Source organism: Sphaerodactylus townsendi, linkage group LG08 (genome assembly GCF_021028975.2).
Source record: "Sphaerodactylus townsendi isolate TG3544 linkage group LG08, MPM_Stown_v2.3, whole genome shotgun sequence".
NCBI classification, from domain to species: Eukaryota; Metazoa; Chordata; class Lepidosauria; order Squamata; family Sphaerodactylidae; genus Sphaerodactylus; species Sphaerodactylus townsendi.
Genome location: NC_059432.1, coordinates 97,667,688 through 97,694,738, shown reverse-complemented (window position 1 = coordinate 97,694,738; position 27,051 = coordinate 97,667,688). Strand labels below are relative to the sequence as shown.

Here is a 27,051-nt window from a genome sequence, read left to right as displayed (position 1 = left end):
ATATTTTAAAAGTGGGAATATTTTAAAAGCCAGGAACAACCTGGAAGCCAGGAGAGGTAACGGCCACTCAGCTCGGAACCGCAGTGAAGTCTCCTCACATGTACACATAGAAATGCAGGGAGACCCCGCTGCAGAGCAAACGGAATCAGGCTAAACAGGGAATGCTTAAAGGGACTGTGGGAAATTCTGGAAGTGACATCATTCCTCTCCAGGAATCTCTGAAAACTGAATAGTTTTACTATAGAGTTTCAGGTAATTTCTAGAGAGGACTGCCACATTCCCAGGTTTCCCCCAGGACTGACTTCATGACATTGGCCTACTACTACTACTACTACTACTACTACTACTACTACTACTACTACTACTACACATTTTTTTTCTCCTATGGAGCAGGGGCAATCTCATGTCCTAGTGGGAGTTTCACAGCTCTAAAGCATTATCAGAGGCTCATTCCGCACATGCAGAATAATGCACTTTCAAACTGCTTTCAGTGCTCTTTGAAGCTGTGCGGAATAGCAAAATCCACTTGCAAACAGTTGTGAAAGTGGTTTGAAAATGCATTATTTTGCGTGTGCGGAAGGAGCCAGAGAAAGACTCCCCAGCCAAGGAACCTAACCAGAATACTCAAAGGCACTATATATTAAATACAGCTGAGGCACAAATTGCCTTGGAATAAGCCACACTGGACGAAGTGAGACATCCGTTCCAAAAAGTACTCAGCTGGAGAGAAATCCTTTCAAATATTTATGTTTTTAAAACCATTGCATGCTGGTTTCAAAGACTGTAAGGATAATTTATTGTTCTTATAAGGAAACTGATATGGTCGCAAAAGTGATTTCTTTGCTTGCTTTCCTCTTTCGCAGGTATCATAGCAGGGATTGTTCCGCTATATGTTGGGGAGATAGCCCCTACCTCCCTTCGAGGAGCATTGGGAACGCTTCACCAGCTTGCCATAGTTATAGGTATTCTTGTCAGCCAGGTATGTAAGAACAAATGGAGGAATGATTGATAGTGAAACTTATGCATGAATCAAGTGACTTCTTATTAGAATTCCTTATTAGAATTCCACTAATCGTTTGGAGTGACTCCTCAGTTTTTTTTATAGTTCTGATCTTCCACTGGTTTTGCTCATAAATTTGCTAAGCTCCAGATGGGGGCTGGTGTTCGCCTGAAATCACAGCTAATCACCAAACCACATAGATCCCTTTCCCTGAAGGAAATGGCAGAGCCAAAGCATGGACTCTATTTCCCTCCCCAAACTCCACTGTTGCCACACATTGTTCCCCAAATTCCATGAAGTTCCTAGGCTGGAGCTGGCAATTTCAGCACATACTTAAAAATCACACACTGTTAACCTTTATTTAGGGGAGAAACCCCCTTGAATGCAGAATGCTGGCATGCCCCTCCGAGGCTCACGTATGACTTCATCTAATGACCTCCCAGTTGCAGTGGAGGGGAGGAGCCTGACAATGAACATCACTGGCAGAAATTCTTGCATCCATGGTTATGGAAGATGCTAAGAATTCCAATCCATTCAGAATTCAGTGCCAGATTTTAACCAAAAAACAAAAACCAAAAAACCCAGGATTTTCCCTTATTCAGTTGCAACCTAGAGCTCTTTCCAAAATCTTCTAAGATTTGCCTTAGATAGACAATTGCCTTAGATAGACACTATTAGGTTCTTCCAAGATTATTGTTATATCATTGGCACAAACTCATATCTTAAAATTTTCTTTGTTAATTTAATCCATCTCTAATTTTATAATTTGAGATTTCCATTGCTAATAGAAATAGTAAAGGTGAGAGTGGATATCTCTGTCTGGTGCCCTTTGTGATCTGGCAATTGTGTGATTATTCCCCATTAACAATAATTCTTGCCCATTGGACTTTATAAATTTGTTTTATCCAGTACAAAATTTATTGCCAAATCCTCTCCTTTGTATTATCTCTATAATGATGTGGATACACCAACTTAAAATTTTAAAAGAACAAACTAGACTTAATAGCCTCTGAAGAGGTTACTAGGCAGCTACTTCAACTAAAACAATATAATTTCAAACGGGAATAAAATTTCTAAATGGTTAGCATGGAAATTGAAAGCAAGAAATAGATCACAAAAATAGATCACAAAGAAATAGATCACAAAAATTAGGAGTAAAGGTTAAATTGTTTATGATAACAAGAAAATTAAAGAGGAATTTGTTAATGTTTATCAATAATTATATAGATTCAAAACAGGACCAAAATAGATTAGAATATTTAGATAATTGTGATTTTTAAAAAAAATTGAGATAGATGATCAATTTATGCTAAATGAAGAGATTGCAAAACAGAAATTTTGGAAGTCATCCAGAAAATGAAAGTAAATAAAACCCCTGCTCCTGACATTACAATCTTTTAAAAATAAGACATTTAAACACAAAATTGTAGATTATTTATTTAACTTATTTAAAGAGATTGGGAAAAAAGGAATTCCAAATTCATGGAATTATTCCAATATTTCTTTAATTCCTAAAGAAGGAAAAGACAAAATAGATGTAGAAAACTTCAGACCGATTTCCTTGCTGAATTCGGATTATAAAAATTTTACGAGTATTTTTACGAGCATTTGAACAAAAGCCAGATAAACAACTTGCACTTCTTTTTTTAGATATCCGTAAAGCTTTTGATAGTTAATTGTTATTTGGAATTAATTGGAATTTCAAGCCTGACTGTTTTCCACACCCCTGTGCTATTGCCCAACTTTTCCCTTGGTGCCCGGTCTGCCATTTTTCATACCTCTCACATAACTCCTTTCCCCTTTGTCTCGGCATTTTCGTCATTTCGTGTGGGGGGGGGGTTTGCTGTTCTTGTAAGTCAACGAAGCATCAATTAAACTGATTTGCGCGGCACTGCATCAGTAGATCAGCAAAGTATCATTTCTACAAATAAGCAAATAAATAAATAAATAAAATTATGGTGGCCATGAAACGTTTGGAGGAAGTGAGTGCAGATTGTGGTGAAGAGGGATCGAAAACATTCTGGAAACGTTCTACCCGACTTGTGCAGAAAGGGCCTATATTTCTTGACGTGGTTTATGAGCATGTGATTTATTCATTGTTAATGTCCAAAGGCACTTGTCTGACAAACAAAAACAGTCAAATAATTTATATTTCACTCAGGTCCTCGGCCTACGCTTCCTGCTGGGGAGTGAAACTCTGTGGCCACTGCTTCTTTGCCTCTCTGGCACTGTTGCGGTGCTGCAACTTTTCTTGCTATTCCTTTGCCCAGAGAGCCCACGATACCTGTACATTAAAGGAGGAAATGTGGAGGAAGCAAAAAAAAGTAAGACCATTTGATAAAGATTTATTACCTTCTCTGTCATTCCTCCAACCTTCAAGCTGTCTTACGGGCTCATATTTGAAGTCAGTTTTGAGCAGAGGGATCTAATACATCACTGCAACTTGGTAGGAAACAATTTTTGGCCATTGCTTCTGCGGGAAGAGAGGCAGTGGAGTTGTGGTTGTGTGTGATTTATTTTCATACTCACAGGCTGCCATTCCTGCATGTAAAACCACCTCGGGGCATAAACACAGAACTGACACTACCCAATCTTACAACAATCTGTTCAGACCAAATAAAATCTGCAAAAACCAAAGATTTCAAAAGAAGGTTCTCCTGAACTGAACTGTGCATGCACCCTCTTTTGAAAATAGCCAAAGTATTATAAAAAGTGGGTTCATAAACTCATCTCTGCTTTTGTTTATGTGTGCAACTGTGAGGATCTTCCCCTGGGGGGAGCAGAAGAAGATCTTCCCTTTGGCCTCACAGTGTGCCTCTCTTTAGTGGAAGGAGCAGGTTAAGTATTTGTTTAGATCTGTGAAAGGAACATTTTCCCTGAAGAAAGTAGTTTAGTGAAGAAAGATTTATTTAAACTGAGTCAATGATCTATCTGTAACAACCAAGGTGTTTAACTGAGAACTGTCTGTAACAACTAAGAGGTTTATCCAAGTATTCCTGCCTAAGAAAAAGAAAAGCTTCTGTAACATCTATTCTTGTAAACCTGTAAATAAATGTTCTATCTTTGTTTTGTTGGTTAAATAGCCTCAGAAGTCTTTTAAGATTCCAAACCAGCCTGTCAGGAGTAAACAGTAAACAAAGCTGGGGCCCGGGCCAAAAGAGCCCCAGTTCTAATTGAGGATAGATGGACACTTTTCGAGCCAGGGACTGCCAGCAAGTTGTTTGCCAGAAAAATGCAAGACTCTCTGGGGAACATATTGGGAGAGGTGGTCTTGCACGTATGTTGGTTCCTAACCATTAAAGGTTTCAAGTATCAACATTAAAACCTTGAATCAGATTCGGTGCTCCACCTGGACTACAAAGAATAGTTCACCTGGAGAAAAGGACAGTTTTGGAAGATGGATTCTGTAGCATCACATACCTGCTGAATTCCTCCCTCCCCACAAACTCCACTCTTCTGAGATACCTCCCCCCTCCCTCATGAATCTCCAAGAATTTTTCAACCCACAGTGGGCAACCCTAGCTGAAAAGTAACTTTCAACATAGGGGAACATTTATTTATTTACAAATTTGAGTCCTGTCTTTCTGCCCTTACCAGGGCTATGAAAGTGGCTAACAATTTAAAACATACATGGTAAAATCACTTTTTAAAAAACCATTAAAATTAACCCAATGCATATCATTTAAAAAAACCCCTACAGAGTTAAAATTCATACAAAACATTCAGAAAGCAATTAAAACGTTGGTTAGGAAGGAGGGATAATTGAAGGAATGCAAACAAAACAAAAACATTCCAGTATGTGATCCTGTATAATTTATAGTCTCCATGATTTAGTTTTCCTCTTTCTTCATTTTGTTTTCTTGGCTATCTTCTTGTTTTGCGTGCAAGAACCAAGCTTTAAGACTGTGGCAGCTGGATTAATAAATAGCCTTATATAGCATCTAACACCAACTCTGGATGAAATCCCTGCCCAAATTAGGGTTGGCAGGTCCCCCTGATCACTGGCAGGGGATGGGGCAGAAAGGTTGCCATATTCTGGTTGGGAAACATCTGCAGATTTGGGGAGGGCAGTGTTTGGGGGAGAGAGGCCTCAGTGGGTATAATGCCATGGTGGTGAACCTATGGCACTCCAGATATTCATGAACTACAATTCCCATCAGCCCCTGCCAGCATGGCCAATTGGGGCTGATGGGAATTGTAGTCCATGAACATCTGGAGTGCCATAGGTTCACCACCACTGGATGCCATAGACCCCCATCCTCCAAAGCATCCATTTTCTCCAGGGGAGTTCATCTCTGTAGTCTGGGGAAGAGCTGTAATTCTGGGCGATCCCCTGGTATCACCTGGCATCCTATCCCAAATTCCCCCCTCCACAGACACAGCCCCCAAATCCCAAGGAGTTTCCCAGGCCAGAGTTGGCAACCCTAGGCCAGGCATACTGGCCTTGTTTCTGCCCTCAGTGTGTTGCTGGCTGGCACTGCTCCAAGGAGGAAAAGGTTTGCTGTGAGGAGGGGGGGTAGTGCAGAGGCGGCAGCAGCAAGGGGGGGCAGGGGAGTTCAGCCGGGGGCTGGGCAGTGCACCAGTGGTGAGCCACCTTGAGTATCCTTACAGGAAAGAAAGGGGGAATATAAATCCAAACTATTTTTCTTCTTCTGTTAAGGACCCTATTTCTGTGGTTATTTTTTGCTGGCTATATACCCTGTTTCTCTGAAAATAAGACATCCCCTGAGAATAAGACGTGGTGGAGGTTTTGCTGAAGTGCTAAATATAAAACATCCCCCAAAAGTAAGACGTAGCAAAATTTTTGTTTGGAAGCATGCCCGTCGAACAGAACACCAGAGCATGCAGCTGTGGAGCGGAAAAATAAGACGCCCCCTGAAAATAAGACATAGCGCATCTTTGGGAGCAAAAATTAATATAAGACACTTATTTTTGGAGAAACACGGGTATATATTACATAATTTTCAAAACTGAATTTGTTGGCTCTGTAAGTGGAATTAAGTGGAACCAGTCTTGACCTTTTGGGTTCTTCACACTGGGGGTAAGCTCTGAGCTAATGGTGCTCCCAGGTACCAAGGGCAAGGAAGGGCATCAGCGATGCTCAGCTCCTTCTCCCTTGCCCCCTGACCCACAGTGGCACTGCTAGGGGTTGGAGAATCATCCACACATGCCAACCAAAACAGTCTGTGTGTGCTGCTGCTTGGTACGGGTGCCGGAGATCACCTCCTCCTGGCTGAACACATACATCTTTGCATAAACTTTTGTAGGCACGAGTGTGAGAAAAAAAAACAATTAATGTTATTTCCCCTAACCCCGCCCCCTTCCCAGGTTTGCTGTGGCTGAGAGGAAACTATGATCCTTCCAAAGAGCTGGAGGAAATGGAGAGAGAAAAAGAGGAATCCTCCAAAGAGAAGCCCGTTTCCATTTGGCAGCTCATTACTTCCGACACCTACAGGCAGCCATTCTTAGTGGCTATTATGGTGCACTTAGCACAACAGTTTTCAGGGATCAACGCCGTGAGTTGCCTAAACTTCCAAGTGACTAAAGTAAAATAAGCAGTTCAAGCCATGCTCTGAGCCTGATCCAAGCTGGCTGAAGCCCAGGCAAAAATTTGAATATTCAAAGCTTTCTTGTAACAAGTCAGTCCATGTGGCTTAGTATTGTCTCACCTAACTGGTTAGCTGCTATCCAGGTGGAGAGATCGCTTACCTGGAGAGGCCAGGATTGAATTTGAAAACCTCTGAGAGAAAAGCAATTTGATCTAGCACTGAGCCATACCCTGTTGTTCCCCGGCTGCCATTGGTCTGAGTAGATATTCAAAGAACCATGGATGTTCTACATTCCTGGAAATATGGCTGGGGGCTAATTTATGCCACCAGTGCTAGAAATTCAGCGTTCTGTCCATTTGTGCCAATATATGTGTGCTGGTTTGTCTACCAAGGTGGCCAACCAATGGCGCTCCAGATGTTCATGGACTACAATTCCCATCAGCCCCAATTGGCCCTGCTGGCAGGGGCTGATGGGAATTGTAGTCCATTAACATCTGGAGTGCCATTGGTTGGCCACCCCAGGTCTAGACAACATTTGTGTGGGGTGGTTTAACACACTCCCAAATATATTTTAAAAATATTTTAAGGTTTTTTTACAAACCGTGGGGGTCTCCCAAGTTTGCAGAACTATCTGTTTACAGTCCGTGTTGCTCTGATCTACAGATTTAGATATCCACAGTTTACTATTATCCCCACTTGATATCCCCATTGTACTATTGATATCTTGACTATTGGTACTTGATATCTCCACATTAGAATATGAGATATTACTTAGTTCTTTTTCTCCTTGGGTATCCCTTCAGGGTTGCTTGTTTTGCATTAGACAGAATGACAATATTGTTCATCATATTTAAACCACAATTCAAATAGATTCTCTTTCCTTGAGGAATCCTGGGAAATAGAGTTCTGTGAGAGTCTAACTGCAAGTTATATTTTCCTGTCTTCTCTGAGTAGGGGATGCCACAATCGTTAAACAAATATCACTTAAGACCAAATAACTTGTGCAGCTAAAGTCATCTTTTTCTAAGTGGAAGCAAAAATTATCAGGAGAGAGAGTGTGTAATTGTGAAGGGAGGGATAGAAAGACAGACAGATTGGTAGTTCTCAGAGAGGAAAATGAAGGAAGAAGGGAAGATTGGAATGCAATGGGATTTTTAAGATCCCAGGATTTTATTTAAAGTTTCAAGGCTCTTTTGAGGTAGGGGGCAGGGGGTGGAGAATTTCAGCCTAGTCAATGTCAATGTCCCTTTCTGTATCCATTGAAGCTATGAATTCTCATCTACTTTCTTAGATTTTCTACTACTCTACCGACATTTTTACTGAATCTGGGGTCAAAGAACCTGTTTATGCAACCATCGGAGTGGGCTTTGTGAACACTTTGTTCACCGTTGTTGCCGTAAGTAAAATCTTTGAAAACTTAAGCCGATGCAATCATTCCATACATTTTTTTGCAGTTGTTGCTTTTTCTTCTTGTTGCATATTTCTTTGAGGGCTGTACAAAGCGCTAGCTAGGGTAAGGGAGCAGATAGCAGCGCAACTCACCTAAGGCATTTGATACACTTCCTAGCATCTGCTGCTACTGCCTCGTCTCTCTGCCTTTTCATAAAGAGGGACCACTGCAGGTGAGCAACCGAAAGTGGAAACAGCCTCTGCTGGGCTGGGCTCCAAGGGTTGGGAAAGCAGCTGAGGAAGGGATGGGAGACAACCAAAAATGGAGAGGGATGTGAACCAGTTCCTGCCATCTTTCCATGACATCGCCTGAAAATGCCCCGAGAAGCCATTAGGGCTTTCAGAGTTGCCTCTAATACAAAATAGTCTACAGCAGAGGTGACCAACTTATGACCCTCACAATGCTCATGTACCATGATTCCCATCAGCCCCTGCCAGTTGGCTATGCTGGTAGGGGCTGCTGGGAATCATGGTCCACAAACATCTGGAGGGCCATAGATTGGACACCTCTGGTCTATGGCAACCAGCTGAAGGGTTTGCTTTGCTCCCTGCTCTGAATTTGCCAAAGGGATGCCCAGAAATTCTAGCAATAAAAACACTGCTGTTTAAAGGAAAAAGCAGCCCAATCACCCAACTTAACCTGAATTCATCAGAGCTTGGAAGCTAAGCATAGATGTCCATGGTCAGTACTTGGATGGGAGACCACCAAGGAAGTCTGAGGTTGCAGTGCAGAGGCAGGCAATGGCAAACCAGCTGTGCTTATTTCTTCCCTTGAAAACCCTGCAATCATGATGCTGCCAGGAATTGGTTACGACTTGATGGCACACAATTATTATATTTAGCAGAAAATGAAGACTGTGTTCTGAAAAGCACAGGAATTATCAATTAAGCCATCTTGCACCATGAAAGTAGTAAATACATTGAGCAGTCTCTTACAGAGAAGAAGAGTTTTGGATTTATACCCCACCTTTCTCTCCTCTAAGGAGACTCAAAGCAGCTTACAAATTCCTCCATCCAGTGGCGTAGCGCCAATGGGGCCAGGTGGGGCACGATGCCCCAGGCTGGGCCATGGAGGGGGCATGGTGGGGACAGGGCAGGGTATTCCGGGGGCGTTGTGGGGTGGGGGTGAACAGCGCCGCAGCAGGGGTGCAGGGCGCGCACACGTGCCCCGGGTGCAGTTCTTCCTCACTCTGCCTCTGCCTCTGCCTTCATCTCCTCACAACAGAGACCTTGTGAGGTTGGTGGGGCTGAGAGAACTCTGCAAGAACTGGGACTGGCCCAAGGTCATCCAGCTTTGCATCTGTAGGTTGACAATGAAAGTTTTCTTCCCGCCTCTGACTGGGTGCCAACACGATTTCAATGTAAACATAAATAGCAAGAAGGCCTGATGCATGCTTTATAGCAAATGTACAACAGGTACTGTCACAAATATTACACCCATGCATACTCCAACTCACTAGGTGAGTATCATCTTAACATTCCAAAAAGAATAGTTTGTACAACAATTGTAAGTGCATATGGGGGGGTTCTTTGGGTTTTTGTTAATTATATGTAAATGAAAGAATTGGATAGACTTTTATATATTGACAACTGTATTTGTACATTTCAGATTGGCTTGACAAAGGACTGCCAAAATAAAAACCTAATCTAGAGGTTTTATAGCCATACCTGACAGTGTACTTACCAGAATTTTTTTGTGTATATTTGTGATAGAAAGATAACATTGAAATGATACTCACCTAGTGAGTTGGAGTATGCATGGGTGTAATATTTGTGACTTTATAGCGGAGTCAGAAGAATGCTATTGTTAGAATGTCTGTTTAGTGTGGCAATATGAGTATAAAGCCTGACCTAACTGTTTGTTGCCTTTCTAGCTCTTGCTGGTAGAGAAAGCAGGGAGGCGTATCTTGTTTCTTAGTGGGATGTTTGGCATGTTTATATGCGCAATAGTAATGACAATTGGACTCATGCTTCAGGTAAGATGAATCTATTCAGAAATTATATCAGAATATTATTAAATTATAATCTGAATAAATTATAATCTGAATACTGTGATACTCCAACACCTCTTAGTAGAACACTCTAGCTACGTAAACATTAATCTTGCATCTTCAAAGTGTTTTCTTCTGTTCAACAGTGAATTGCAGAGTTATTATTATAATTATTATTATTTTATTGGACTTATATACCGCCCCATCCCCGAAGGGCTCTGGGCGGTGCACAACATATAAAATACAGTATAAAATAAGTAGTAATTTAAGGCAGCGATAAAAAGTTTTCATTCCTATTTCAATTATAAAACTCAACAAATTAAAGTGGCGTCCAGCATTCCAGTAATAAAAATCCCTCCCCCCTCAGAGAGGGAGGCATGGCGAGTCTTGTTGGATGACAGGTGGCCCAGTTGTCAAGGGCCGAAGAAAGGGGGCACTATTAGCGGCTGGTTCCTCCAAAGGCCCGGCGGAACAGCTCCGTCTTACAGGCCCTGCCTGTATATCAGCTGTGTAATTCTCATTGTTCGATTAAGGGTAATACTTCATTCTGCCACTAGGTGGAGAATCCAGTAAGCTTGTTTCTAATGTGCAAAAAGTCTTCTATATGTGAAGGGGCAAACCTGGTATCACCAGGTCAATTACCTGGGACAGAACAGGCTAATGTATATTTGAGTCCCATTTGATGTAACATTCCAGTTAAGAAGGAAAGATGTAGAGACAGAATATGAAATGCAAGGGAAAGAAGAAATAGAAACAGCACTTCTATACAGTATCACAATCTTAGTTATTGTGTCCTTAACTGTCACCTTATGAAACTGTAGCTTAATGCCATGTCATCTAGGGCAAGAGAAGGACTGCTAGTCTGAAAAGGGGAGTGCCAGAGATGGAAGGTAATCCAAAACCAACTATGAAGTAGGGCAGTGGTTACCCACCTTTTTTCACTTATGTGTCCCTTGGCAATTTAGTTCCCTAAAATTGTACCCCCATATTAGTGAACCAGTTACATAATTTTTTTCATGTACCACCAAACACTCTGTTGGGTACTCCTGGGGGTACAGTGGAACCTCGGTTTTCATTGGTAATCCGTCCGAAAAGAATTGATGAAAACCAAAACCGATGAAAACCGAGGCAAACTTTTCCATAGGAATCAATGTAAATCCAATTAATCTGTTCTAGGCACTCCAAAAAACATATTTGGTGAATAAACATAGTGTTTAATGCTGAAAACAGTAACAAACAATAACACTAGGACCAGCTTCCGAGCCAGTGGACCAATGTCGCACCAGTAAGCTGTTCAAAGAGCTTCTGATGCCTCTTTAAGATTTGCCTGCAACAGCTTTGTCCGGGTGATTATTCTCCACAAACCCCTGCACCTTACTGCAAATCGATGAAAACCGAGGCAAATTGATGAAAACTGAAACAAATTTTTCACTGAAAAAATTGATGAAAACCTAAATTGATGAAAACCAAAGGCAATGAAAACCGAGGTTCCACTGTACATGTACCCCAGGTTGGGAACCACTGAAGTAGGGGATCCTCTAGTAACGGACCAAGGTCCAGGAGCATAAGGATGGACGGTGTGTGTCGGGAGAGTGATTTCAGTGATGAAAGAAGGCTCAAGTATAGAGCCAACGACAAGGATGGAGGGTTCCAGGTGTCCCAATTGTGTACTTGAGTTGTCTGAGCTTCAGTGAGGAAGCCCTAATGACCAAATTCCATGCAAAGTTTAGCATCCGGAGCAGGATTGGATCCAGGGTGCAAGGTCTCGTCTTCTATTGGTGTGTTTGAGTTTTGGTGAGTGTGGAAAGATGTGCACCAAGGAGAAAGTGGAAGTCCAAACAAGGGCAGCCTAAGTGAAGCAAAAGGGGACAGACAGCAAGGCGATCTAGATGGGATGACTAGGTTAACTGAAAGGTTGGCTGGTTCAGGTTCAGGTTTGTTGGACAAAGGCTGAGCAGCAACTTGATGGCTTCCCCTGGACCTATCATTGAATTACTGGAAAAGACTGTTTTATGAAGGAGCTTCTGGGGCCTAAGGTCATTTTGTAGCCAGTGGCCAGAAATAGAAAACGTAGTTATAGATTATTCCATATGTATGTATGTATGAGGGTGGGTGGGTGGGTGGGTGGGTATGGATATGGATATATGTGTGTATGTATGTATGTGTGTATGTGTGTATGTATGTATGTATGTATGTATGTATGTATGTATGTATGTATAGATATGTATAGATATGTATAGATATGTATAGATATGTGTGTATATGTATGTATGTATGTATGTATGTATGTATGTATGTATGTATGTATGTATGTATGTGTATGTATATATGTATATATATGTATGTATGTGTATATATATGTATATGTGTGTATGTGTGTGTGTATATATGTATATGTATATGTATATATGTGTGTGTGTGTATGTGTGTGTATGTGTGTGTGTGTATGTATGTATATATATATTAATTTTGTACTACAGAATTAATTTTGTACTACAGATTAATCCATTAGAAGGCTGTAGGCTGTTATAATACCCTCTCTCTAACCAGAGAATTACAAGCAGGCATACGGTATTGTTTAAATTACACCCCCACTCCTTCAAACCTCTGCTACGAGGGAAATAAAACATCAAAGATAAACATTTATACGTCGGAGCTCCTCTGTGTTACCTTGTAGGAGAAAGCAAGGGTTTGCTTTCAGACAACAATGAATAAATGTTGAATTCAGTGGCGTATCTGCAACAGGGACAGGGGGATCAACTGTCCCTGGGCACAAATTAATCCTCTACCCTCCTCCTTCCCCACGCCGACCTGGCTTGGAAGAGCTGGGTCGGCACGGGGGAGCCAGCCTGCTGCCACAGTGCCTGTCTGAGCAGCCCTCGCCCCTAAATCTTGTCTCTGAGCCCCACCCTTAAGCCCTACCCGGAGCATGGGGGTACTTGGGGGGCCACCCGGGGCAGGTGTTGTCCCCGGGCGCCATTTCCCCCCGATATGCCTCTGGTTGAATTGTAAATCCTTTTGAAAAGCCTTGGTTGAAAATGTAAATTTGATAGTAGTTCTGCTGAGTCTCAAAGATGTTATTCTAAAAACCAGATTATTTTGCATTTCTGATAAAGCAATCGAAGGCTCTGAAGCAGGATGTCAGCATGGACAGATCATTTGTCTGCCGAACCAGCTGGCACCAATAGATCAATCAAAATGTAACTGAAGCGTTATTTGGGGTCCTGGGACCAGGATTTGTTGATATCCCCTAGCAGATAACAAGGGGAAGTTTGGTTTTGAGGTGTCAATGGAATGTGCCATCGGGGTGTTGTGTGGTTTCTGGGCTGTTTGGCCATGTTTATCTATACAACAATTACTTGTAAGGTAAGTTAGGCTAAGAGAGACTGGTCCAAAGCCGCCCAGCAAGCTTTCTTGGAAGAGCGGGAATTCGAACACGCTCTCAGGCCATTTCCCCCCAACCCGAGATCCTTGCTCCCCAGAGATCAGCAGGCAGTGTTACAAGAGGAGGCAAGAACATGAACTTCTGTTTCACAGAGAATAATGTCACTGAAGACAGGCACGCTGGCAGTGGGAACTCAGATGTTGCTAATACAGACCTTGCGTTCATTTTTTAGGTGACCTATCCTTGGATGAGCTACATCAGTATGCTGGCTATCTTCATCTTTGTCAGTGTGTTTGAACTCGGGCCTGGACCAATTCCCTGGTTTGTTGTCGCTGAGCTATTCAGTCAAGGCCCTCGACCAGCTGCCGTCGCCGTGGCTGGCTTTGCCAATTGGTTCTCCAACTTCATGGTTGGGATGTTCTTCCCGTATATAGCTGTAAGAAAACTCTGCCCGTTTATGGTTTTGTCACAAAGATAAAATGTTAAGGGCTTCATCCATTTAAATTAAGGTCAGGAATAGAGTGGCCTAGAAATCCAAAATGGCAGATAGAAGATAGATCCCCAGATCTGAAAATCATAGCCATGAATTCAGTGGGGTATACTGCCATAGAGCAGTGGTTCTCAACCTTCCTAATGCCGCGACCCTTTAATACGGTTCCTCATGTTGTGGTGACCCCCAACTGTAACATTTATCCATTTTACAGATGGAGAACACTGATGCAGAGAGTCTTAGGCGGCCCCTGTGAAAGGGTCGTTCGACCCCCAAAGGGGTCCCGACCCAAAGGTTGAGAACCACTGTCACAGAGTCTACCCTCCAAAACAACCATTTTCTCCAGAGAAACTGGTTTGTTGCCTGAAGATCAGGTGTAATTCCAGGAGATCTTTGGATGACACATGGGGAGGGGGGGTCAACAAACCCATATCTGACCCAGTGAGATTCTGTACAAATTGTTAGTGTTCTTTGAAGGGGGAGGGGTGAGTAAAAAACTCTAAACAGAGTTACATTCTTTGGTTTTTTAACCAAATAATTTTTGTCCAAACCTAACTTGCTTTTGCTTAAGACAAAATAACAAAAAAAATTAAGCCAAGATTCTCAGAATGAATTGTTCACCTCATTACATAACCATTAAAAAAACCTTTTATGGTATACATCAGGGGTCAGAAACTAAAACATGTAACCTCTGTACCCCAGCTGCCAAACAGGCAATCCTCGTAACAAGCACGGGAGTGAGCAGTGAAGTTCAAAATATAATGTGCAAATTATAGTATAAGCTCATCAAAATAGAACTCTATATTCTCTGCTTGTCAAAACAACAACAGAGAATCTCTGCATAAATACACTGGTAACATTGTTATGAATGATGCTGATGCTAAGAATCCTTTGGACTTCGGCATCAGCCTCATTCATAACAACGCAGAGTTCTGTTTTGATGCGCTCGTACTGTACTTTGCATGAGATTTTGCACATTATATGTTAAATTTCACTGCTCACTCCAGTGCTTGTTATAAGGATTGCCTGTTGTGCAGCTGGGGTACAGCAGTTAGATACTATTGTTTCTGTCTTCACAAACTGTACCCACGAGATTTTTTTTGCACGTTGGTTGTCTATACATCAGAGACGCTCAACATGGTGCTGATGGAGGATAGAAGTATGCCTGCTTCCCTAAACTCTTTCAATGAAGAATGAGATTTTAAAAAGAAATATGGTAGACGACTTTCCCAGTTCTTGAAGAAGAACAGATATTGCAACCCTTTCCTGATTGATCACTGTTGTTGATTAAGAGGAAGGGGGGGGAAATTGGGGAGTAAAAAATTATTTATTGATTTTCAAACAGAACAATTTGCATAAAGACAAACAAGTACAATTCTATAATCTTCTATATAATGAAATTCCATGCATACATTTCTATCTTTTCTTCTCAATCACTCAATAATATTACCAATCCCAGAAACATATAATTCTCTTTGAAACCTTCCCGTATTCACCCTCCCCACTTTCTACTCTCTTTTTCCTCTATATAGTGCATAAACATTCACTTACTTCTGATACACACACACACACACAAGTATATTAACTGTTCCAAACAATATTGAATCTTAAATTCTTTTATCTAACTATAACACTGTTACACTCTACCTAGGCTGATTCCGCATGGGCCAAAAACAGCAGTGTGAAAACGGTGTGAAAATGGTATAAAAGGGTTTAAAACAGTGAAAAAGGGTTTATACTGTTTTCACACCGTTTTCACACTGCTGTTTTTGGCCCATGCGGAATCAGCTTTTAGCTTTAAAAGGGGCTTGGACAGATTTATGGAGGAGAAGTCAATCTATGGCTACCAATCTTGATCCTCCTTGATCTCAGATTGCAAATGCCTTAGCAGACCAGGTGCTCAGGAGCAGCAGCAGCAGCAGCAACAGGCCATTGCTTTCACCTCCTGCATGTGAGCTCCCAAAGGCACCTGGTGGGCCACTGCGAGTAGCAGAATGCTGGACTAGATGGACTCTGGTCTGATCCAGCAGGCTAGTTCTTATGTTCTTATGTTTTTGGCCCATGCGGAATCAGCCCTAGTTATCACAAATAAAAAAATATTTAATAACAAAATAACAAAGATAGATCATATAAATAGATAAATTCATATTTGTAATTGTAATGTAATACATAGAATAACCCCTATTCTTATCATATCATAAAAATGCGTATCCGATTTGTTCAAATATTTTACAAACTCCAGATTTTATGAGATTTCTCAGGATTTCCTCTCAGTCTCCAGAAAATTCTAACCGGGTTTTTCTTTCCGCTTTGCCCACTACAGAAGTTCACTGGAGCATACGTGTTCCTCATCTTTGCTGCCATGATCGCTGGCTTCAGCGCTTTCATATTCTTCAAGGTGCCAGAAACAAAAGGGAAGTCATTTGAAGAAATTGCGGAAGAATTCCGCCGCCGAAAGAAGGCAGTCGGCAGAGACACAAAAGCTTCTACCGAACTGGAGCATTTGGGAGGCAACCCCGAGGCCTAGGGACCAGGCAGACCTGGGAAAATACATGTAGTATTCACGCTTCTAGGCGGAGCTTTGAAAAAAAGCATTTGTTAAAACGTAAAAAAAAATGGAAATTGATACTGGTATGCTGAGTTTGTATTGCGACTTCAAGTGGACGTGACTGCGGAGTTTCGTAACGTTTCCTCTTTCCCCAGGAACTTGTTTTGTGTCAAGCTGAGAAGTGTCAGAGTGTCAAGACTGCAGTTTTAAAAGGTGGCGGAGGGAACAGTAGGGTTCCCTAAGGGGGCCCTGGGCATAATTGATGTGGGATTTGCAGGAGAATCTGATCCTCTTGATCCTTGATCCTCTTTGATCTGAGATTGCAAATGCCTTAACAGTCCAGGTGCTCGGGAGCAACAGCCACAGAAGGCCATTGCTTTCACATCCTACATGTGAACTCCCAAAGGCACCTGGTGGGCCACTGCGAGTAGCAGAGAGCTGGACTAGATGGACTCTGGTCTGATCCAGCTGGCTTGTTCTTATGTTCTTATGAGAATAAGAGATAGGAATGTGCTGCTGGAAATTCCCCAAAATCTGCAGGCTCATTTACTCACAGAATTTTGCAGCCCCACATTTTGTGATTAGGGTTGCCAGCAATAAGCTGGGAGATACCTGAAGATTTTTTTTGGGGGGGGGGTGCAACCCGAAGAAGGTAGAGTTTGGGGAGGTGAAGTCCCTCCCCATATAGTGGGATATAGTGCCATAGAGTCCACTTTCCAAACAGACCATTTCCTCCAGTATGCTGATCTCTGTTGCCTGAAGATAAGTTGTAATAGCTGGAGATGTCCACCTTCATTTGATTGGTAACCCTCTGTGTCATTCAATTGCATCATGCAAATTAGGAAATGCCACCACTCTCAGCTTCCTTGGTGTGTTTTTGGTTCAGTCGCCCCAATCTGGTATGGCTCAGAATGGAAGGGGCATTTAAGAAATGTTCTGTTTTGCTATTTTTGCTGTGGCTGGGGAAAGGAGAGGTGAAACTCGATCCCCTGTAAGCAGATGTTTTACTTTCCCACATCTGTCTGCACTAAACTCACTTGCCTCCTTTCAGCTCATTTTCCTTTTGTCCATGACTGTTCTTGAAATTGGTTCTGTCATAAGGGCCTCGTTCCTCCCACATCTGCACAGAATCCCTCATTTTTTCCCCTGTAACAAATGTGGTAAACGTGGTACTTGCACATTTGTACTCATGAACCCATAGCCATCCTAGCAAATCAGATGCAGGCCTTGAGAATAGTGATGTAGTAATATTTGCAAAGAATGCAGTATTGTTAAAGTGCATTTAACAGATAAACGGTGTTACCCTGAGCAGAGTTATGCCCTCCTATATCTGCCGACATTAATGAGCTCAGAAGGCTGTGATTCTGATTTAGGATGATACAGAATATGTATAAGATGTGTAGGTGACTAGGGCTATAGATGGCTCCCTTTTTATGGCCCTCTGATACCTCCTCTCCACTGTATATCCCCTTTTCCTGCCCCAAGTAGTGGTGACACTCAAGGACATGATGAAGTTAGGGTTGGTAGATTGGAAAAAAATTCAGCCCCGGTTCAGGTTCGGGCCCAGTTCAGGTGTGTGGGGTCGGATCTCAGGAGATCCAAGCCTGCATCCATCCTACAAAGACCATTCTTCTGAGACAAGGGATATTGCCTGAGAGGTCTCTGTAGTGTCCAGGAGCCTATATCTTTCTAAAGCGGGTGCCGTGGAGGGTGACAGCGGTTACTTTGTGCTACCTCCTTCCTCCACTGCAGCCAGACTGTAAATTGGCTCAGTGTGTCCTGATCCATGGAGGGCTCTCTGTTTCAGGTGCCCTAACATTTTGACTCTTGACACCAGCCCTAAATATTGGGCCAGACACTGGAGACCAAATCTGGAGACCCTGTGCCTTTAACAGTTTGTTCTGGAGGAATCAGCAGGTACATTTTTTCATAGAGGTGGAAGACAGCATTATTACGCTGGCTCATCACAGGACATAAAATTTCTGTTCAGAGGCGTAGCAAGAGGGGAAAGCGCTCGGTGCACTGGTGCGCCCTCTGCCCCGCCCCGCCCCGCCACACCCCAGAACGCCCCGCCACACCCCCACAGGGACGCGTGCCCGGTGCGTTGCGACCTCCTCCCCTTGGAGCTACGCCTCTGCTTCTGTTAAAGTCCTAGGGTGGGAGGAACTGATAGAACTCATTCTATAGTGCCGTGGTGGCGAACCTTTGGCGCTCCAGATGTTATGGACTGCAATTCCCATCAGCCCCTGCCAGCATGGCCAATTGGGAATTGTAGTCCATAACATCTGGAGCGCCAAAGGTTCGCCACCACTGCTATAGTGCAAGCCAAAGAAAGAAAAGGAGGCCTCGACAGAGAAGCAGGAGCATCAGTTTGAACAATTCTCAGGGATACATTTACCCGGCAGCACCTTCTCCTTCTTTAAGTGGATGGCTGTAGGAGAAAATCCAGAACAACAATAACAGAACACACTATGGAGTGTGGCTCATACCCCTTCCTCCCTAAGTTATGGGTAGCAGCTCATGCTAAAAAACAGTTGGTGCCGATATAGCCTAAGTTTCTGGAGATGCCAGGTTAGTCTTCTAGCTTCACTGCCTAGAAATCTATAGACTCCCGTCTGCTTTTAATGGATATATACTGTTGTACTGTTGAAGGCTTTTAAATGATATGTGCCATTGTTTGTTTCTTTATTATGTGGAATTCTTAAGATGTCCTTTAAAACCAAACAAAAGAAGTGATAACAGAAAGGCTGAAATGGGGATGGGGTGGGCCTTTTTAAGCTATCAAAGGGCAGTAAAGTATTGCTGTTCAGTAGAATACTGCTTAGAATTTAAGCCTGCACTAACCTTTTTAAAAATGATAATGGATTTTGCAAAACCGAGAGTACATTGCAGGAAAACTATTAAAACCTGGCATTGATAATTCTCTGTGGATGCGATTAATTTGCAAAACAGAAGAGGCAGCTAGCTTGTTTTCTTGGGTCTACCATAACAGAATGGCAGACGCGGGAGTTGTGATATCAGCAGTATTATTATTCATGCCTGTAACTGTGCTGTAAATAGTAACCGTGAAACAATGTTTTCAACTTTTGCTGGCTTTTGTTCTTGCTCTTTGCCTTCCACTGACCTTGAGTGTGTTGTCACTTCTGAAGCAGCATAGACTTGCTGATGCCTCTCTTTGGGGGAATTTATCACCCTGCCCTGGCTGGGCTCTGTGCAAAGATTAGGTGGTTTTTGAGAAGACTGTAGATTTCAGAATTCTGAAAAGGGGAACTCTGAAAGATAAATAGCCAGAACATTTTTAAATTGGGTGGAGGGAATAAACCTTCCTACTCTGTGTTCAGAGAGGAGTGTCCACTAGGGTACCTCAAAGTTATGAGCAGCTTGTAAGATAGGAGCCTAAAAAGGCCTTGGTTTGCTGTGAATGGTCGAGCACATACACCTGGTGAGCAGTGACATACCTGTGCAACAATTGCTCGAGGGGGAGAACTGAACTCCCATGGGGTGCCTTTCCACATATACCTTTCAAGTTCAAAGTAGGAAGACTGTGCCTTTGGTAAGAATAACGTACACTTCTGGTTCACCTTTCTCCAGTCATTTCTGCACAGGCTATTTGCCCCAGGGTCTGATGCTGTTCGGAAGTGGGTGTTTTTTTCTTGCTTCATTGTGGTACATCTGTTCACCTCCAAAGGTTTCCTTGGCTTTCCTCTGATCTTTCCCAAACCTGTTTCACTCTGAAACAGGAAAGATTGCAGAAAAGACAAGATGGCTATGATGCAAAAGGTGGGATACAGAGTTCTCCTGGAAGTACAAGGATAATTATAACACTGCCTGTCAACCAATGGGAGGCAGAAACATGGAATTGCTTTCAGTGACCATGTGAAGTCATTTCCAGAAAACGCTTGGAAAATATGTCATGCCTCTCTAGGAATCACTGGAAACTATATGGTAAGGCCATAGAATATTCAGTGATTTCTCAAGACAGGACTGACGTAACTTCTGAGTTTTCCTCAGAAATGATGTCACACTGTGGCCCAGTGACTATTTTTTTCCTCCCAATAGCACTCAGAGCAGTGGCAGGAAATGAGAGCCAAAGATGAAGGAATTTCCATCCCAAAAAAGGCGTAAGTGATGTCATGCCTCTCTAGGAATCACATATATGGGAAACTATACGATAAAACCATAGAATATTCAGTGATTCCAAGACAAGTCTGACATCACTTCTGAGGTTTCCCCAGAAATGATTATTTTTAAAAATCTCTCACCATCACTGAGAACAGAGGCAGGAAACAAGACCCAAAGATGAAGGAATTTCTATCCCCAATGTGGGGAGGGGCTGGCAACCCTTTGCCTGTCTGTCCCCATGTGGAAAACATCTAACTCTGCCAGATATAAGCTGATATTAATAAAATCATACATTTTCAGCGTTTCCTTTTCTGAGGTAAAGAAATAAACAATACACACATAACATACACAGGCTGGAAATAATTAGTGCTCGGTTTTCATTTGTATTCATAAAACAGACTGAAAGCCCAAAATGCAAAAGGAAAGGCTGCACTAATCCAGAAAAATACTTCTTGTGAGTGGCTCATTCCGCACAAGCAGAATAATGCACTTTCAAACTGCTTTCAGTGCTCTTTGAAGCTGTGCGGAATGGCAAAATCCACTTGCAAACAGTTGTGAAAGTGGTTTGAAAACGCATTATTTTGCATGTGCGGAAGGGGCCAGAGATAGTCCTTGACTATTTTGCAACAACTTACTTATCCCTGTCAGGGCAAAATTATATTGGAACTCAAAATTCAAGGACAAAACCTAAACTTCACGTCTGCATGTCACAATTTCAAATTCATTTATTTTGTTTATTTTTTAAAAAAAATTGTAACCAGTTTTTAGTCCCCCCCCCCCCCCCCCCAAAAAAAAATAATTCTGCAATTTCACTTCTCACTGGTTTGTTCTGGCAGGCTTCTAACCACGTCAGAATCACCTGGGTCACTGATGGTCAGCGGACATACTCTGTAGTACTTTCTACAAGTTGTACTCAGTGTTGTTGCCGATGTAGTGATGCCTGCCCATTTTGGCCAACCTAACGCAGTATTCAATTTCTGATTTTCTCAGAGCGGGACAGTTATGGGCAAGGATGATTTATGCTACCTTTCCAGAATCCTACTCAAGGTGACCCACAAAGTAAAAGCAATATAAAAAAACCATAAACATAACAACATAAGAATTATTAATAATAAAACAAGCCAGGGGCATAAAAGGGGGGATTCCTAGAGTCACTCCGTGGAAGTCATTTTTTAAATCTCGTTCCTCATTTACTTGGGAGCAGGCGTTTGTTACCGGAGGAATAGGATAAATGTGAGGCTTAACAACAGACCCATGAAGTACATCAGTATTATTTAACAGTTGCATTAAATTAAGGGAAATAATGCCCTAATGTGAGGGGTTCAGGCTAACCTAATTTTGTCAGATCTCAGATTCTACACAGGATTGGCCTTGGTTAGTACTTGGATGGGTCATTCCACAGTGCCAGGGTCACTACACAATACTAGGGTCATTACACAAAGGAAGGCAATGGCATATCACTTCTTTTAATCACTAGCCTTGAGACTCTACTGGGCTGCCATAATCTGACTGTGACTTGACGGCACCTTACATGCAAGGGAAGTAATATGTACAGTTGGGTGCTATCCTTAGATGCATCATTCCCGAAGAACATGAAAAAATTCACCTTTCCACCATTTGAGTGAATTTATCATAAATGAATTATGCCGTAAAGCACACTGCTGAAAACGGAGTAAGACATGACAAGGTCTGCCGCTGCTGTCACTGTTCCCCCTTCCCCTTCAATAAACATCCGACTGGAGTCTTACTGGTGGGCACCTGTAGTAAATTTTACAGCTGAGCAGAGATTTGCCAGCCAAAGCCCCACACAATGCTCAGAACAACACATTGCCTTTAGGAATCGCTGGTGTTCCTAGAAACAGGACATTGTAGGGTTGCCAGTTCTGGGCTGGGAAATGACTGGAGATTTCAGGGGTGGAGCCTAAGGGGGTGGGGTTTGGGGGAGGGACCTCAGCGGGGTATAATGTCATACAGCCCACCTTCCAAAGCAGCCATTTTCTCCAGACGAACTGATCTCTGTGGCCTGGAGATCAGCTGCAATCCCAGGAGATCTCCAGTCACCCCTTGGCAACCCGAGAGCATAGGGGAGTGGAAATTACGAATTAGTCTGGGGAAAAGATAGGAATGTTATGTGAAGTCGTTACAGGCGACTCAATGAAGAGACGAGACGCAGCGATATCATCCGGTAGAGAGAAGCCAGTGGCGATATAACGTGATCGATGGATCCGGCTAATCTGCCGAGCTGGGGTCCCTGGCACCTTTTATTAAGGGTTTCAGGAAGGTGGGAGAGCGGGAGAATGTTGCACAATACAAGACTCATAGGGGCTGCGTACGTGCGGGAGGAAACGTTCCTGTGTGGGCCTAATCCATATCTGGGGGTATGTATCCTTTGTCCCTTTGTCCGGGGCATCTTGTGACCCGTGAGTCATGGGGGTCTTGTGACAGGTGAGTGTGTGCGCCCAGAAGGCAACAGATGGCGCAGGCATTCCTGTGCACTGTCTGAGGCTCTGCTGGGTTCGCTGGCTCACCCCTACAGTTATGCCTCCCTCTGTAGCAGGAGACCCAACAGCATTCTACTGCTTTGATCACTGGTGTCTCAAGCTGACATAACTTTTGATAAAAAAGGAAAGTGACAGTGTTGATGCTCTAGAATTTACAAGATCTCCATGGTAAAAACAGTGGTGGGATTCAAGTAATTTAACAACTGGTTGTTTTACAAGCACCTGGTTGTTTTACAAGCATGCTTGACGTTGAATTGTGTTGTTCACCGCCCGGAGCCCTTTGGGGATCGGGCAATATAAAAATTGAATAAACAAACAAACAAACAAACAAACAAACAAACAATGAATGAATGAATGAATGAATGAATGAATGAATGAATGAATGAATGAATGAATGAATGAATGAATCATTTTAACAACCGGTTCTGCAGAAGTGGTGCGAACCTGCTGAATCCCGCCACTGGGTAAAACCAGTTCTAGAGTGGCAAATGACACTACTCTCAGTTATTACCAGAAGTGATGTCCGCATACTAGCACGGCCAGCCCTGTCACCCGATTGCTCGAGGGATGCTGGCTGCGGCACGGCAGCACTAGGGGCAGTATAGTTTTATTGTCTTGGGTACTAAAAAGAACCCATTTGGCAACAAAGGTTCTGTTGTCCATTGAGTTTGTTGAAACCCACTCAGAGAGTCCAGCTATACAATACACTGTTCCTGGATCTGTCCCTGGATCTGCCTGGGCCTACAAAGAAGACCTCCATTGGGTGTTCATGGCTACTTCTGAAGCATGTGGGAAGCCAACTTCTGTACATGGGACACCTTAGTCTTCCTTTCTTGCTGTTTTTCTGCCTGAAATGGTACCAGAGTAGGACTCTTGTTGTCACAGCAGTGAGCAAATTAAAAACAACAACAAAAACAGCAACACTGGCTATGTTGCAGCATCACTTCTGGATTTTCCCCAGAAGTGACATTGTGACGTAGCTGACGTGGCTAGCCTGCCCCATTTTCCCACCACAAACCTTCCTGCTGGTTGCCAAGGTCAGCCTGGCAACTATATCCCAGGGAGCCACAGATTTGGCATTTACCTGATTTGGCATTTACCAGATTTGGCAGATTTGTTTTCCATACCTGAAATCTCCCTCGAGCAATCGGGTGACAGGGCTGGCCGTGCTAGTATGCGGACATCACTTCTGGTAATAACTTATTTTTGCCCATCACTACAAAGAGGTTTCCTCAACAGGGAAAATAGTGCCTCCCCGGGGAGATTTCAGGTATGGAAAACACTCAGGAAGGATGTACATGCAGCCTTTGAAGAAAAATATTTCAAGGAACAGGATATTTTCCTGGAACCGTCAGCTGTCAGACATGAGGAAACGCTCAGATAAGTGAATATGCCCAAAGCTGGGATCCTGCCAGAGACCCTCCAAAAGTGCCAAGCATCTTTTTCATTTATTTCTGAATTTATCCTCACCTGAAATTTGGATCATTAGGGAGGTATGTGTTTCTCTAATCTAGGAGACAAAAGGAAATCTCAGTCCAGCAAGTGTCTCCTCTGTTTCAGAGAGGAAGAAAAATAATCAACGAGTAAGTCTGTGTCTTTAAGGCATGAAGAAGAAGAAGAAGAAGAAGAAGAAGAAGAAGAAGAAGAAGAAGAAGAAGAAGAAGAAGAAGAAGAAGAAGAAGAAGAAGAAGAAGAGGAGGAGGAGGAGGAGGAGAAGAAGAAGAAGAAAAAGAAAAAGAAAAAGAAGAAGAGGAGGAGGAGGAGGAGGAGGAGGAGGAGAGAGGAGGAGGAGGAGGAGTTTGGATTTATACCCTGCTTTTCTCAACCATAAGGAGTCTCAAAGCAGCTTACAAACTCCTTCCTTTCCTCTCCCCACAATGGATACCTTGTGAGGCAGGTGGGGCTGAGAGTATCCTGAGAGAACGGTGACTAGTCACCCAGCTGACTTCATGTGTAGGAATGGGAAAACAAACCTGGTTCACCAGATTAGAGTCCGCCGCTCATATGGAAGAGCGGGAAATCAAGCCTACTTCTCCAGGTTAGAGTCCACTGCTCTTAAACACGACTCCACAGTGGCCCTCTGAGACCAACGGAGGTGGTTTGGCATTGCATGCCTCTGTCCTTGGTGGTTTCCCATGCAACTACTAGCCGGGGCCAATCCTGCTTAGCTTTTGGGATTTGATGAGCTCAGGCTAGCCTGCACAATTCTCTAAATTTTGTCTTTATTTCTTCACTTTATAACTCTTTGCTCTTGGGCAGTTTGGTCACACAAGACGGTCCAACTATCCTTTCTGTCCCTCAGTGTTACAGTTTGACTAACTTTGCTAATCATTAAGATAATTCAAAAGGCCAAGGCTGTAAGTATGAGCTAAATGGGAGCTGTGCTTTAGTTTAACATTCAAACAATGATTCTGTACTGCGGTTAGCTAATAATGCACTGTAATTAATAAACTTTACAGAAAGCCTCTTGTCAGCATAGCTTTGATGGTGTTTTCCTAAAGCGCTGAGATTATAGCTCTTAGGGGTTTTTCTGTTGCTTTAGATAAATGGCTGATGGTGTGCTCTTTCTACTTTCAGAAAATGAGCTCAGCTTCCTAATGCAATAGAGCTTGGACATGTGGCCCCATTATCCTTCTCTGGACTAATCTAGTACGAAGCTTTCTGCCCCACTTCATTCTGTTTTTCATTATCCCATTTCAAACAGGGTACTCTCCTGCGAGAGACCAGGAAATCTGGACAGAGAGAAGCAAATGAGGCAGAGTGCCTGTGATGATGATTGGAGGCCTCTTTTTTGGTGTTTGTTTAAAAAGCTACCTGCTTTCTGAGCACCTTTGCTGTAGGTTACTAAAGGTCAGCCCGCAGATGAGTTTCCTACCGCCCATTTCCTTCTTCTCCAAAGCATCTCTGCCCCCAAAAACAACCTGAGCAGCCACCATTGACAACAGTGTGACGTCACTTCTGCAAAAGCCAGAAGTGGCGCCACGCCTCTCGAAGAACCATAGAGTTTCCAGAAATTCCTAGAGAGGCCTGACATCGCTTTCAGGTTTTCCTTGGAAATGATGTCACACTGTAGACCTGATGGCCATTTGTAAAAAATTATCCCGCTGCTGCCATGCAATCAGCAGGTTTGTTTTTAAAACTTTTGTCCTGCAGTATCAACAAAAAGTTCTTAAGGAGCAGCAGTGGCGTAGGAGGTTAAGAGCTCGTGTATCTAATCTGGAGGAACCGGGTTTGATTCCCAGCTCTGCCGCCTGAGCTATGGAGGCTTATCTGGGGAATTCAGATTAGCCTGTACACTCCCACACATGCCAGCTGGGTGACCTTGGGCTTCTTGGAGCTCTCTCAGCCCCACCTACCTTACAGGGTGTTTATTGTGAGGGGGGAAGGGCAAGGAGATTGTAAGCCCCTTTGAGTCTCCTATAGGAGAGAAAGGGGGGATATAAATCCAAACTCTTCTTCTTCTTTCCCAGCATGGCTCAGCAAGGAAAGTAAAGGAAGGGGAAAGGAGGAGGTTCCAGGTATTGGGGGGCCAAAATCCACTTGCACATATACAGTGTAGGAAAGGAGGAGGGACATTGGTTGCAGATGGATGTGTTCCTGTTCCTGCCTTGTTACTGCTGGCTTAGCAGGAGCACTTTCTTATACCTCTCTGCAGATACAGAAACAGGTATTTGTGGATCACTTTCATCTGTTTGAGTTCTGTACACTTCTAATCCAGCATCAACAAGAACTCTGTGCACAAAACCCTTCAAAACTATTGAATCTTAAGACAGAACAACAAATCATAGTGAAGAATTAAATTTTGTCAAACACACAGGCAATCAACCAAATTCAATTATGTTACCACTCATTGCCAGATTTTGTGATTCTATTTAAACATTTCTGTACTAATAGGAAACGGGTTTTATCTGAATAAACAATGGCAAGTTCACAATGCACAATAAAAGGGAAGATTTATTTACGCTGAACGAGTGTAAGGAATTGCGGCATGCTCTAAAAAGATAGAAACGTCACAA

The 27,051-nt window shown here is 42.9% G+C and overlaps 1 protein-coding gene across 1 annotated transcript in view; it reads left to right on the top strand.

The window, feature by feature from the left end:
- The window catches only part of SLC2A2 (solute carrier family 2 member 2), a 38,536-nt gene extending 21,861 nt beyond the window's left edge, over positions 1–16,675 (top strand). The window contains exons 5-11 of the mRNA XM_048506055.1: positions 864–979; positions 3,162–3,324; positions 6,329–6,516; positions 7,841–7,945; positions 9,873–9,974; positions 13,607–13,810; positions 16,188–16,675. Of these exons, the coding sequence (XP_048362012.1) occupies positions 864–979; positions 3,162–3,324; positions 6,329–6,516; positions 7,841–7,945; positions 9,873–9,974; positions 13,607–13,810; positions 16,188–16,391 (1,082 nt within the window). The 3' untranslated portion in view covers positions 16,392–16,675. The remainder of the gene's footprint in view (positions 1–863; positions 980–3,161; positions 3,325–6,328; positions 6,517–7,840; positions 7,946–9,872; positions 9,975–13,606; positions 13,811–16,187) is intronic.
- Positions 16,676–27,051: the final 10,376 nt, after the last annotated feature.